General features: G+C 22.6%; 5 protein-coding genes across 5 annotated transcripts in view; 3 read left to right on the top strand and 2 right to left on the bottom strand.

The window, feature by feature from the left end:
- Positions 1-455: 455 nt before the first annotated feature.
- myoF (myosin IF) lies at positions 456-3,762 on the top strand (the record flags this gene model as incomplete). Its single annotated transcript, XM_631267.1, has 2 exons — positions 456-870; positions 962-3,762. 2 exons carry the CDS (start codon positions 456-458, stop codon positions 3,760-3,762), a joined length of 3,216 nt encoding a protein of 1,071 aa, XP_636359.1.
- Positions 3,763-4,538: 776 nt separating this feature from the next.
- On the top strand, positions 4,539-8,750 carry tirA (Toll-Interleukin receptor domain-containing protein; the record flags this gene model as incomplete). Its single annotated transcript, XM_631266.1, has 3 exons — positions 4,539-4,756; positions 4,869-5,567; positions 5,657-8,750. The coding sequence occupies 3 exons, from the start codon at positions 4,539-4,541 to the stop codon at positions 8,748-8,750; spliced, it is 4,011 nt and encodes a 1,336-aa protein (XP_636358.1).
- Positions 8,751-8,861: 111 nt separating this feature from the next.
- On the bottom strand, positions 8,862-11,560 carry DDB_G0289235 (hypothetical protein; the record flags this gene model as incomplete). The annotated part of the gene is made up of 3 exons (XM_631265.1): positions 8,862-9,305; positions 9,412-9,554; positions 9,625-11,560. 3 exons carry the CDS (start codon positions 11,558-11,560, stop codon positions 8,862-8,864), a joined length of 2,523 nt encoding a protein of 840 aa, XP_636357.1.
- Positions 11,561-11,845: 285 nt separating this feature from the next.
- On the top strand, positions 11,846-14,678 carry DDB_G0289233 (hypothetical protein; the record flags this gene model as incomplete). Its single annotated transcript, XM_631264.1, has 6 exons — positions 11,846-12,091; positions 12,179-12,447; positions 12,534-13,025; positions 13,107-13,766; positions 13,850-14,089; positions 14,180-14,678. The coding sequence occupies 6 exons, from the start codon at positions 11,846-11,848 to the stop codon at positions 14,676-14,678; spliced, it is 2,406 nt and encodes an 801-aa protein (XP_636356.1).
- A 160-nt stretch (positions 14,679-14,838) lies between these two features.
- The window catches only part of DDB_G0289231 (peptidase S28 family protein), a gene marked incomplete at both ends in the record, with an annotated part of 1,542 nt that continues 1,300 nt past the window's right edge, over positions 14,839-15,080 (bottom strand). The window contains one exon of the mRNA XM_631263.1: positions 14,839-15,080. This exon is cut by the window's right edge and continues 1,300 nt beyond it. Coding sequence (XP_636355.1) covers positions 14,839-15,080 — 242 coding nt within the window.

Raw genomic sequence — 15,080 nt, 5'->3', positions numbered from 1 at the left:
TTGAAAATTTTTTGTTGTTTTTTTTTTTTATATTTTTTTTGTTTTTTTCTATTATTTTTATATTTTTTTTTTTAGTCTTTTTTTTTTTTTTTTTTTTATGAATAGATATTTATATATATTATATAATTTAAAACAACAGTTTGATTCATAATAAAATCTCAATATTTTTTTTTATTTTTTTTTATACCTTCACCCACCGCTTTTTCAGCCCAAAGCTTTTTTCAAAATAAAATTTTTATTTTTCAAGATATTTTTTTTTTTTTTTTATAAGCCTTCCCATCCGCTTTAAAAAAAAAAAAAAAAAAAAAAAAAAAAAACTTTTTTAATTGCTTATACAACTATTTTAAATTTTATTTAAATTTTCTTATTTTTTTTTTTTTATTACAATTTTGTAAAATATTTAATTTAAAGAAAATAAAAAAAAAAAAAAAAAGAAAAAAAAAAAAAAAAAAAAAATGGAACCACTTCCTTTAGAAAATGAAGATAATCAATTAAATTCAAATAAATCAACAACAGTATCGTCAAAAAATTTTAGTAATATTTTTCATAATAATATACATAATAAAGATGTAGTTGGATTAACAGATATGTGTTTTTTAGAAAATGTTGAAGAGAATGAATTAATGAATAATTTACAAAATAGATTTAATAAAGATCATATTTATACATATATTGGTGAACAAGTTATTAGTGTTAATCCATTCTCAAATAAAGCAAATATCTATACTGAACAAGTTTTAAAATCTTATCAAAATATGTACATGTATGAAGTTTCACCACATATTTATGCTTTAGCTCAAGATACTTATAAAAAATTATTATTATCAAAAGAATCACAATGTGTTATTATAACTGGTGAATCTGGTTCTGGTAAATATATTTTTTCAATCAAAAAAAAAAAAAAAAAAAAAAAAAAAAAAAAAAAATAATAATTTATTAATTTTTTAATATGTATAAATAGGTAAAACTGAAGCATCAAAAATATTTTTAAATTATATTTCAAAAGTTTGTAGTGGTAATTTAGAAAATATTCAAGGTATAATGAGATTAATAATTGAATCAAATATTGTTTTGGAATCATTTGGTAACGCTAAAACATTAAGAAATGATAATTCAAGTAGATTTGGTAAATTTATAGAGATTGAGTTTGATGGTAAAGGTTCGCCAATCTCTGGAAAGATATCACAATTTCTATTGGAGAAATCAAGAGTTCATAGTAGAGCAATTGGTGAAAGAAGTTTTCATGTATTTTATCAATTTCTAACTGATAAAAGAATAACCAGTAAATTGGGATTATCAAATGACCCAACTCAATATAAATATTTAAAAGATTCAATGTGTTTCTCAATTTCATCTATTAACGATTCAAAAGATTTTCAAAAGGTTTTAGAATCGCTAAAACAATTAGCATGGACAGAACAAGAGATGGAATCCATATGGAGAGTGTTGGGAGCAATATTGTTAATTGGTAATATCGAATTTTCAAATGATGTTGAAAAATCAAATGTGGACGCAGTCTATATCTCAACACCTGAAACTTTAAAGAAAGTTTCACAATTATTACAATGCTCAGAGGATAGTTTAGAGAAATCATTAATTTCACGTTCATTGACATTGGGTGCAGGTAAAAGACAATCAAGTATTAAAGTATTATTAAATCAAACTCAAGCTAAAGAAACTCGTGATGCATTTTCAAAAGTTTTATATGATAGATTATTCACATCAATTATTGATAAAATCAATTCAACAATAAGTTCAAAAAGTAATAATGGTAGCAATTATATTATTGAATCAACAATTGGTATTTTAGATATTTATGGATTTGAAATATTTGAAAATAATAGTTTTGAACAATTTATTATAAATTATTCAAATGAAAAATTACAACAACTTTTTATAAATTTAGTATTACGTCAAGAGCAAGAAGAATATTTAAAAGAAGGAATTGAATGGAAAACTATTGATAACTATTTCGATAATACACCAATTATTGATTTAATTGAAGGACAACCAGTTGGTTTATTGAAACTTTTGGAAGAGGCATGTTTGATTGGTCAATCTACACCAGAGTTATTGATTCAAAAGTTTAATCAATTCTTTTCAAAGAATAAACATTTCGAGTCTTTTGAAACATCAAATAATTTATCAATTGAAAGTCAAAGTTTTACATTGAAACATTATGCATCACCTGTGACTTATAATTTGGATAGTTTTATTTACAAGAATAAGGATCCATTATATCAAGATTTAATATTCACAATGGAGAGTAGTAAAGATAAATTCATTCTTTCATTATTTAATAAAGATTTCCAAAAGAATAGCTTGGGTGTAAAGAAAATACCAATCACTGCAGCAACACAGTTTAAAAATGCAATCAATGATTTAATTGGTAAATTGAATACATGTCAACCACATTATATTCGTTGTATAAAATCTAATGAAGATAAACGTTCCAATCATTTCGATTATGAGGCTGTTAGACACCAAGTTAGATATTTAAATATGTTGGAAACCATTCGTGTTCGTAAAGCAGGCTATTGTCATAAACAGCATTACACTCGTTTCCTTGGTAGATATAAAATGATTTCAAAAGAAACTTGGCCATTTTGGAATGGTACACCAAAGGATGGTGTAATGGCAATTGTTCGTGCTGCAAGTGCTATTCAAAATAGTACTAGTGAATGTCAATTTGGTAAGAAGAAATTATTTATTAAATCTGCATCTACATTATTCCATTTCGAAGAATTACGTCAAAAGATATTACCATCCATAGTGATCACCATCCAAAGAGTATGGAGAGGCTATAAGGTACGTAAATGGTACAAACAAGAGTTACAACGTTTAAGAGAGGAGAAAGAGGAGATTCAAAAACAAATCAAAAGAAAGAATAGTGCAAATTTAATTCAAACTTATTATTTACGTTATAAAGTTTTGACATATATTAAAAAGTTAAAACCCTGGTCTGTAGGGCCACATTATAACAAGGGTCACATCATGCCAACACTTTGGTTACGTAGAACCCCAATTGATTCACTCATGCAATCGATCCACATTATTTGGTGGGCAAAGGTTAAAGTCACCTCGCTATCAATGGAAGCACGTTCATTGGTTCGTCAAAAGATATTAGCATTGGATTTGTTTGGTATGGGTTATTCTAGAAAGAAAGAATGGGATTGTCGTAGAAAATTCCAAGCTGATTATCTATCTGATGATAGTAATCCAAAGAAATCACAATTCTCTGAATCGGTTCAAGCAATGTTTCAAAAAGGTGGCGATAAAGAGATCCTTTTCGCTGATAATGTAATTAAAATTAATAAACGTGGTAAATCTCAATTAAGATCACTCATTATCACCGATCAACATATCTACAAATACGATACTAAAAAGTATACTCAAAAAAAGGTGGGTCTTAAACTTCACTCAATCGTCGCTCTTTCCACTAGTAATAAAAAAGATACCTTCTTGGCAATTCATTTCAAACAACCAATTCGTGATCTTTACATTGATCTTGGCTGTGATTTCGTTGAAAAGGTCTCTGAGGTTTGTACAAATTTAGTTCAACAAGTTTATAAATTAACTGGTACAACCATACCTTTGGTTTTTCGTGATCCTTTAACTTTTAACAATAGTAGAGATTCTCGTAATAATGGTACTGATTTCGTTGTAAGTTTCTCTCAATATCCAAAAGGTAAAGAACAACGTCAATCAACTTTTGTAAAAGGTAAAGGTAATACTGCAATTGTTTATTATAATTTAGATTAAAATTAAAATTAAAAAAAAAAAAAAAAAAAAAAAGTAATAAAGGTAAATAAATAGTAAATAATAAATAATAAAAATAAAATAAAAAAAAATTAAAATAAAACAAATTAAAAATATAATTATTATTTATTTGTAGTTTTTGAAATTATCTATTATCTATTTAATAATATTTGCTTAGAATTTAAAAAATTCCCATGTTTGAAAATAAATAGTTTAAAAAAAAAAAAAAAAACAAATAAAATAAACCAGATTTAATTATTTTTTGATGTCATTTAAAAAAAAAAAAAAAAAATTATTTAATAATATATACACAACAATTTCAAATATATATATTTTGTGCATAAAATTTAACTTTTGGTTCTTTGAAATTGTTGTAAAAAAAAAAAAAAATTATTGAGATATTTTTCATTTTTTAAAGCAAATTAATAATTATCCATTTTTAAAAGAAGAGTTGATAAGATAAAAAACTAAAAAGGATAGGCAAATTATTTAGTGGATTTTATCTATTTTCGTTCATTAATTTTTTTTTTTTTCCATGGGAAAATAGGTCTGTTGTGACATTCTTAATCATTTCTATTAAAAAAAAAATGAAAAATATTAGATTTTGAGAAAAATCAAAAAAAAGATTTTTTCTTTTTTTTTTTTTTTTTATTAATTTTTTGTTTTTTTTTAATTTTTTTTTTTTTTTTTTTTTTCTAACCAACTGTTTGAAACTAGTTGTAATTAAAAAAAAAAAAAAAAAAAAAAAAAAAGTGAAAATAATAATAACAATAATTTAAATGCCGAGTTTATTTTCAAGTTTAAAATTTTTTTGTTTTTCACCGACCAAAGATACATCAGATAAAAAGATTAAAGATGAAATTTTAAAAAAGATTGAAGTAAATGGTGGTACTGTTCAATATTGTATTCAAAAATTTTCAACAAATTATATAATACTTTGTAATGGTTTGGATGAATATGATAGAGATCAACATTATTATAATTTTCAATCAAATTCGTATGTTATTTTTTAATTATTTAATTATTTAATTATTATTGTAATATCTAATTTATTATTTTTCAATTAAAAAAAAAAAAAAAAAAAAAAAAAAAAAAAAAAAAAAAAATAGATTATTATTTTTGGAAAAATCAAAAAGTTTAGGTATACCAATATTGTCATATAAATTTATTAATGATTGTATTGGTAAAAATTTAATAATTAATGATTTACAAGGTTATAAAATTTCAAATATTATTGACGAAACAATTATTAAATTTGAATATCAAGAACCTGAAGAAGAAATAAAAGAAATTCAAGAAATTCAAGAAATTCAAGAAATTCAAGAAATTCAAGAAATTCAAGAAGCTTATGATGATTTTTTTGATTTATTTGGTCTTGATAGTGCACCAATAGCAGATGGTGATGTTTTTAAAAACATGCCACCAATAAGCCAAGTTTTAGCTGAAAAAGCTAAAGAAGAAAAAGAAAATCAAGAAAAACAAGAAAAAGAAAGACAAGAAAAAGAAAAAAAAGAAAAAGAAAAATCTAAATTTAAAAGTACATATATTTCAGATAGAAAATTAGCAATGAATCAAAAAACATCACCAACAACAACATCTTATTTTGATAATGAAATTGATGATAAAGAAAACATTAATAATAATGATGATGATTTTGATATTGATGAAATTGATTTTAATTTATTTTCGAATATTGATTTAGAAATTAACGAAAAACCAATTGAAGAAGATTTTAATTTATTTAATATTGGCCATTATGATGATAATGTGAATCGAAATATAAAAACTAAATCAAAATTTGATAATTTGTAAGTTTTTTTTAAATAATTTTTATTATTATTATTATTACTATTATTAAAATTTACTAAAATTAATTATTTTATTTTATTTTATTTAGAAATAATAAAATTAAAAATAATGGTTATATATTTCAATTTGTAAATAAAGATGTATCATTATATCATGAAAAAGATTTTCCAAATAATTTTAAATCAATTAAATTATTTGAACAATCATCAAAAGGTTTATCATGTATGATAACTGAAGATAATAGATGCTATATTTGGGGTAATATTAAATCAAATCAAAAAGTTGAGCAATTGGCAGACCATTATCAAGTTGATTATTGTTCAGTTGGTGGTTCACATTCAGTTATGATTAAAAGAGGTATTCATACTGTTGGTTTAAATAAATTTGGTCAATTAGGTTATAAAAATGGAAATACTAATTGTATTGGTGGTGGTGGTAATAATAAATTAATGATTGAAAATCAAATTCAAAGATCAATTTCAATTATAAATCAAAATTTTTTGAAAAAAGTTTTAATGGTATCATGTGGTAAAGATTTTAATGTATTATTAACAAACGAAGGTCAAGTTTTTAGTTGGGGTAAAAATGATCAAGGTCAATTAGGTTTAGGTAATAGTGATAGTAAGGAGAATTATGAAATTAAATTAGTTAATTTCGATGATCCATATGATAGTAATTCAAATAAATTTATATCATTTATTAGTTGTGGTGGAAATCATTCAATTGCAATTGAATCAAATAGTAGCACAGATGGTAATTGTAGATTATATGGTTGGGGTAGTAATAGTCAAGGTCAAATCGGGGAAAAGTATTCATCAGTACCAATATTAATAAAAAATCAAGATCAAAAATCATTTAATTGGAAATCACCATTGGTTTTATGTACACAAGATACAACAATCGTTGTTGAAACCCCATTGAAATGTACAACATTTGGTGTTAAATTTAATTCATTTTTAATGAATTTAAAAGAAAACTTTCAAGATTTAACTCAATTTGATATTGTAGTTTTAAAGAAAAGGATTGGGGTTTTAGTTTATGATGAATATTTAAAAGCTAGCTTTTTATTGAGATCATTGAATTACAATGAAAATTATCATTACCAATTAATTAAATTAATAATTGAATCAAATAAATTTCAACATTCTCATGCAGTTAAACTTGCAAAAGATTGTTGTGAATATGGTAATTTAAAAGTTTTTAAATTGTTGGAACATAAATTCCCATTGAATTTAATTGACCCAGTTACATTGGAATCTCCAATTCACTATTCAACATTATTCAATAACAATCATTTGAAATCTAAAATCATTTTAGAATATTGTTTAATTAATAAAATCTATTCAATCGATCAATTAAACAAACAAAAAGAAACACCATTACATTATTGTTCAAGATTTGGTAATTATGAAATCGCTACAATACTTTTAGTACGTGGTTGTAATAGAAATTTAAAGGATGTACAAGGTCAAACTCCATTACACATTTCAGTATCACAAACTAATCATCAATTGTCATCATTACTTTGTAAACATGGTGCTCAAAGTATACCTGATAAAACTATGAAAAATCCATTACAATATTGTTCTGCTGATATTAAATCAAATCTTCAAAATATTTTATTCACAAATGAGGTTTTCATATCTTATGCTCATAAAGATTCAGAATTTGTAAATAATTTACGTTCAAACTTTGGTTTATTTTCATTACGTTGTTGGTTGGATGAATATCGTCTACAAGCTGGTTGTAATTGGAGAGCTGAAATCACTAGAGGTGTTGTCAATTCAGATGTTGTGGTTTTTGTTATTTCTGAAACTTCAATTAACTCACTTTGGTGTAGAAAAGAATTGAAAATGTCAAAGAAATTAGGTAAAGTTATAATACCAATCTTTTTACAATCAGTTCAAATCGATCCAATTCTATATGGTTTATTTACATTTATACCAAAAACCACTAAAAAAACATTTAAAGAAATGTCTGAAAAAGAGGTAATTTCAAATGTTTCATCAATTTCAAATTTAATTCATTCAATTTTAAATGGTACACAAGATTCAAAACTTTTAACTATTCAACAACAACAACAACAAAACTTTGAAAAATCAGTTCAATCATTATCACGTAAAGAATTTTTTGATAAATGTTATTTAAATGATAAAAACAGTGGTTGTTATTTATTATTTAATAATGCAGATAGAATTTTATTTGATTTCATTTGTGATAAATTTAAAGAAAATTCAATTCCAACAATTAGTTCAGATGAAATCATTGGTAGACCTTCGGATCAAGATGATCAATTTAGTTTATTCAATTTAATGAAACAAAAAAAACAAAATTCAATTCAAAGAAAAAAAAATATTGAACTTGAAAAGAAATTAAAATTAGAAAATGATGAAAAATTAAAACAACAATGGAAAATTAAAAGAAAAATTGAAAAAAAGTTAGAAAAATCAAAATTAATTCCATCTGATCCAAATTATCAATATCTTGAAAATTATTTAATTCAATTATATAATTTTAAAAATGATAATGAAAATGAAATTAATGAAAATGAAAATAATAATAATAATCAAAATAATCAAAATAATCAAAATAATATTATTCAAAATAATTATAATTATAATAATAATAATAATTATTATGATGACAATGATATTCCAATTTTAAATAATAATTTTAATTCAAGTGAATTAAATAATAATTATTTTTCATCATCAACTACAATTCAAATTGAAGATAGTTATAATAATAATAATAATCAAGCAATTTATTATGATGATGGTAAAACAAGTGAAGAAGAATTTTATAAACAATTATTGATTGAAAAAGAAAATGAAAAATATCACTCAATTCAACCATTAAAAGAATTTATTAAAAATTCATTATTAATGTGTATTTTATTTACAAGGAAAACAACAAAAACAGAAATTGAAAAGTATTGTTTACAAATTGAATATGCAAAATCATTTAAAGATGAAAAAGGCAATCAAGATAAAACTATAATAGTTATTACTCCTGATCTTTCTTTAAAAGATAATCAAAATACTCCATCAATAATTAAAGATTTAGTTTGGTATGAAATTGATTCTAAAAATATTGATTTAATATTTGAAAATATAACTTTAATGTATGAAGTTTTAGAAAAAACTTTACAAATTTCAAATTTAGTAAATAATAATAAATAAATAAAAAAATAAATAAAATTAATAAATAAATGAAATAAATTGAAAAAAAAAAATTATATAAATATTATTTTTATTTTTATTTTTTTTATTTTTTTATTTTTAATTAATTATTTAATTACTAAATAAATGAGTTGGTTTATCAGATTCTAACATTTTATAAGATCTTTGGGTACCAACAATTCTTTCTAAAGCCATTTTATCTTTTAAAGTATATAAAGAAATAATTGAACCATCATTTTCAGTGATCATATTTAAAATTTCTGAATAGAAATGAGAATTTTGAGGTAACCCGAAAAAGATTACATGTTTAATACCTCTAATATGATAACGATTAAAAAAGTGGAAACGTTCGGTAAATAACATAATTGTTTTGGCACTCTCTTTAAATTGTGAACGTGCTCTTGTAACTGCTTTTGGATCTGTATATTCTGAGCAAATTACATAGGATTTGGCTTCTTTTCTAAAATAATTTCTAATCATTGTAAATTCAAAAAAGTTTGAAATATATAATAAAATACCACTATTTTCACCTTGTTGTACAAATTTTGGTAAAATCTTTATAATTAAATAAAAAAATAAAAAAATAAAAATATATATAAAATGTTAACATATTTATAAATTAATATTATTATTAATAATCTAAAATTAAAATTATAATTACATTATCAATTAAAAAGTTAAATCTAATTTTAGAATCATCATTTGAATCTAAATAAAGTCTATGGAAAGTTTGTCTTAATGATGGTACAATATTTGTAATTTCACCATTTTTAATTTTTTTAATTCTAATTTTACCTGAAATATCTAAAAAAATAAAATAAATAAATTAATATCTTTTTTTTAAATAAAATATATTTAATTTAATAATATTTACTTTTACAATGTTGATTAAAAATTGAATTTAATTCTGGTGTCAAATTTGAAGAAAATAATAAAGTTTGACGTAAATTTGAACTTAAACCTTCTAAAGAAGAATTTCTAAGACGTGAGAAATCAATATTATGATCTTGAGTTGGAATTCTATTTAAATTTTCAAATAAAACATTAATGTGATCCCAATTTTGTTGTTGAATTGAATCGATTTGATCAATGATTAAAACTTCAACAGATGATAAGAAATCGAAATCTCTTTGTGAATCACCTTCAGTACCAATTACTAAACGAAGACCTAATGGTGAGGCAATGATAATATCAGCATGATAAAATGTTGAATATAATTTAACACCACCTTTTCTAAATGATAAACCAAAACGGAAACAATCATCAATATTATCACGGAAAATATATTTATAATCATCTGGTTTATTTTCATTAATCTCTTGATCTTGATCGAATTGAGTGTATTCATTATTGAATTTGGTTTTATTTTCAACTTGATCTTTTAATTCGTGTGGTACAAGTTTTAATATGAATCTAACGATTTCAAAGGCGGTATTACGGAATGGGACAATGATTACAACTTTTGGACGAGTGAAACCTTGGTGTCTAAGATCTGGTTCTGGTTTTTTCAACTTTTTACATTCATTTATCAATGCATTATCTTCACTCAATTGATCTTTTGATTTGAATATATGATTGACGGCATGTAATGCATAAAGTTTAAAAATACTCTTATGGTTTTTCATTGATTCTTCAGTGTATAATAAATCACGATATTCGTTGAAAATTGGGAATAAATTCTTTTGAAGATTTGTAAAATATAGTTCATTCTCTTTCTTTGTTTTAGATTTTAACCATGGTTTATATAATCTCTTCTTTATATCGTAATCATGAAATGTATTTTTTAAATTTGGTAAAATACTCTCTTTTTGTTCTTTAACTTTCTTTTGATTGGATTTTCCAGGTTTATTTTCATTAATTAAATTATCATAATCAACACAACCTATTGATGTAATAACACCAATATCTTCAATCTCTTTTGAAATTGATTCCAAACTTTGTGACTTCAATAATAATTCATTCATTTCTTCTTTACTTGTAATATCTTTATTAAAATGAATATTATAAATACCATTATCATTTGTATTTTCAAATAATTCTGATTTTTTCAATTTTTCTAATGTTTTATTTGTTTCAACTTCTTCTTCCTCTTCTTTATCATCTTTATTACCATAAACATCTGTAAAATCTTGTTCTTCATTTTCTTCAATATCACTATTTAAATCATTTTCAACTTCTTCTATTTCTTCACCTTCGACTTCTTCTTCTTCGTCCTCTTCTTCGACTTCTTCTTCTTCGTCCTCTTCTTCTCCTTCAACCTCTTCTTCCTCTTCTTCACCTTCAACTTCTTCTTCTTCTTCTTCCTCTTCTACATCCTCTTCTGCATCCTCTTCTACATCCTCTTTTACATCATCCTCTACATCTTCTTCAATATCATTATCTTCATCTTCATCCTCATCCTCATCTTGATTTTGATCTTTAATATCAGAAAATGATCTTTTTTTATTATTCTTTTCTAATTTCTTTTCTAATTTTTCTTGTTCTTCCAATTGTTTTAATCTTAATTTTAACTTATCTTGTGATGATTTAACTAAAAGGTCATAAGATGATGGACCAACTTCATAGAGTGTGTCAACATCACCACCAATTTCTTGTTCTAATTCATCTTGTTCTTGTTGCTCTTCAAGTTCTTTTATTCTTTGATTTTGTGCATTAACTTTCTGTGAAATCGCTGCATATTTATCGGATTTCTTGGTTCTTTGAAATGGATTTAAACTGGAAAATTCACTAACTGTATCACTATAATATTTTCTATGGAGTGTATACTTTTTGGCTATCTTTTTTGATAATTTTTGTTTTTTTCCAACCATTTTTTAAATTTAATTTGATTACAAAAATAAAAAAAAAAAAATAAAAAAAAATATGAAAAAAAAAAAAAAAAAACGAACGAAGCCAAAAAAAAAAAAAAAAAATTAAAATTAAAAAAAAAAAAAAATAAAAAAATAAAAAAAAGATTTTTATTTTTTTAAAATTCTTTTTTTATTTTTACAAAAAAAAATTATTTTTTTGATTTTTTTTTTAATTTCATTTTAATTTTTTTTTTTTAATTAAAGATAAAAAAAAAATAAAATAAAAAACAGAAATAAAAAGAAAAGATGAATAATCTTTCACCAATACCATCAATTGTATTAAAAAATTTAGCCGATAAGAATACTGATAAACGTAAAACTGGAGCACAAGAAATTGAACAATTAATTAGAGAACATCACTCAAATGATGATCAAGCAGTAATCAGAGCAATAATTAAACAAATCTCAACAGAATATACAGATTCAGCTCAAGGTAATAATAAAAAAGGTGGCTTAATTGGTTTAGCTTCTGTTGCAATTGGTTTAGGAACTGTTTGTATTTTAATTATCTTTTTTTAAAAAAAATTTTTATTAATTTATTAATACTTTTTTTTTTATAAAAAATAAAAATAATAATAGGATGCATATTTATATATTCAGGAGATTGTACCACCAGTATTAAGATGTTTTATAGATCATGATAGTAGAATTAGATTTTATGCTTGTGAATCATTATTTAATATTGCTAAAGTAACAAGATCAAAGATATTATTCTTTTTCAATGAAATTTTCGATGTACTTTGTAAATTATCATCAGACTTAGATCCTCAAGTAAAAGGTGGTGTTCAATTATTTGATAGATTATTAAAAGATATTGTTACAGAATCTCCAACTTTTGACATTGATAAGTAAGTTTTTTTTTTTTTTAAATTCAAAAATATAAAAAAATATATTTACTAATCAATTTTTTTTTTTTTTTTTTTTTTTTTTATAGATTTATACCATTATTAAAAGAAAGACTTTATATTATTAATCCATTTTGTAGACAATTTTTAGTTGGATGGATTATTGTATTAGATAGTGTACCAAATATTGATATGTTAATTCATTTGCCAAAATATTTAGATGGTATTTTTAAAATGTTAAGAGATCAAAATAAAGAAATTAGAAATGAGGCAGATAAAGCATTATCAGAATTTTTAAGGGAATTACAAACAGCTGAAAATGTTGATTATGGTAGTATGGTTAAAACAATTGTACCCCATTGTATAAGTTCTGATGAATTCACTAGATTAAGTGCTTTGACTTGGATTAATGAATTCATTTTGGTTGGTAAAAAAAAACTTTTACCTTATTGTCCATTATTATTAAATGGTATCTTATCTTCATTATCACATCAATTAGTCAATATTGAAAAGATGGCTTCACTTTCAAATATTAATTTACATAAACTAATATTAGAAACTAATCAAGATTTTCCAGTTGGGTAAATATTAAATTAATAATAATCATCAATTAATAATAATAATTAATACTAAATTTTTTATTTTTTATTTTTTATTTTTAGTGAATTTTTAAATATAAATACTCAACATTTAATAAGTAATTCAGTACAGTCTAGATTAGCATCATTAAATTGGATATTAATGTTACATAGTAAATTATCAAGTGGAATTTCATCATATTTAACAGATTTATTCCCACCATTATTAAAGACATTAAGTGATAATAGTGATGAAGTTGTAAAATTAGATTTGAAAACTATTGCAAAGATTTCTGATAATACAGAGTTATTTGATAAGTTAATTCAAAATTTAGTGATACTCTTTTCAAATGATTCTCAATTGTTACGTACAAGAGGTAACTTTATAATTCGTCAACTTTGTTTATTCTTAAATCCAGAATTAATTTTCCGTAGATTCTCAAATATATTAGGTAATAGTGGTAGTGGTAGTGGTGGTAATGGTAATCAAGATGGTAATGGTGAAAACTCAAAAGAAATTAATCCGGAATTCGCAAGTGTTATGGTACAAACATTAAATTTAATCTTATTAACATCTGATGAATGTGTTGAAATTCGTAGAAATTTAAGATCGCTTTCAACTCCTGAAAGTAGAGACCTATTCTCTGTACTTTATACTTCTTGGGCCCATAGTCCTGCTTCTTTATTTAGTTTATGTATGCTTTGTCAAGTTTATGAACATTCCTGTGCTCTTTTATCTAAATTGTATGTATAATAAATATTTATTTATTTATTTATTTATTTATTTATAATGAATTTACTAACATCATTATATTTTTATTTTATAGCACTGAAATCGAAATTAATGTAAACTTTTTAATGGAAATGGATAGATTAGTACAATTATTAGAATCACCAAAATTTATGGCATTAAGATTACAATTATTAGAACCAGAGAAATATCCATCACTTTTTAAAAGTTTATATGGTCTTTTAATGATTTTACCACAAAGTAGTGCTTTTGAAACTTTAAAGAATAGATTAACTTGTATTTCCTCTTTAGGTGTTTTAAATTTAATTCCAAAAAAGTATTATTAATTATTAACTTTACTATATATATATTAATATACATATAATTAATTTGTTTTATTTTTTTTTTTTTTTTTTTTAAAAAATAGACAAAATGAAGATGGTAATAACTCAAATAATAATGAAGGATTAAAAGATATTAATTTTAATAATTTGTTAGATCATTTTAAAGAAATTCAAGTTTCACATGAAAAATTTTATAAAGATAGAAATAATCAAATTAATAATAACAATAATAACAATAATAATAATTTAGATATAGAAACACCATTTAATCAACAAAGACAATTACCATATGGAATTCAATCTTATATAAATAATAAAATTACTAATCAACAACATCAACAACAATTAACAATGTCATCACCTTCTTCTCCAATCACTGCCCCACCTCCTCAAGTTACTACAATTAATAGTAATTTTAATAATTTAAATATTTCTTCCTCTTCTTCTTCATCAAGTAATAATAATAGTACTGGTAACAATAATAATATTAATAATAATAATAATAACAATAATAATATTAATAATAATAATTTTTCTTCTCAACCAAAGGACATGTCAAGTTCTTTACCAAAATATCTTTAATAATAAAATTACCGACACATAATCTCCTTTATTATTATTATTATTATAAAAAGAAAAATTGATAGAAAAAATAAATAAATAAATTGTAAAGATAATAAAAAAATAGAAATAAAAATAAATAAAAAAATATTGTTTAAAAAAAAATAAAAAGAAAGTTTTTTTATTTTAATGATTTAATTTTACCAATTTCTTCAGACCATTCTGTTAAATATTTTAATTCTAATAATCTGGCATCAGTAATTGATTGTGGGTCCAATGGATTTGAACCTCTTAAATCTAAATGATGAGCAGCACCTGGAATTAATATTGCAATTATATTTTTAGAATAATCAGTAACATTGATACCTGCACCATGCCATCCATCCAAAACACCATTTGAAAATATAATATTTGAACTTGGAA

The sequence above is a fragment of the Dictyostelium discoideum genome (assembly GCF_000004695.1).
Source record: "Dictyostelium discoideum AX4 chromosome 5 chromosome, whole genome shotgun sequence".
Classification (NCBI taxonomy): domain Eukaryota; phylum Evosea; class Eumycetozoa; order Dictyosteliales; family Dictyosteliaceae; genus Dictyostelium; species Dictyostelium discoideum.
Note: the sequence above shows the minus strand (reverse complement) of the source record. Positions and strands in the feature narration are given on the sequence as shown.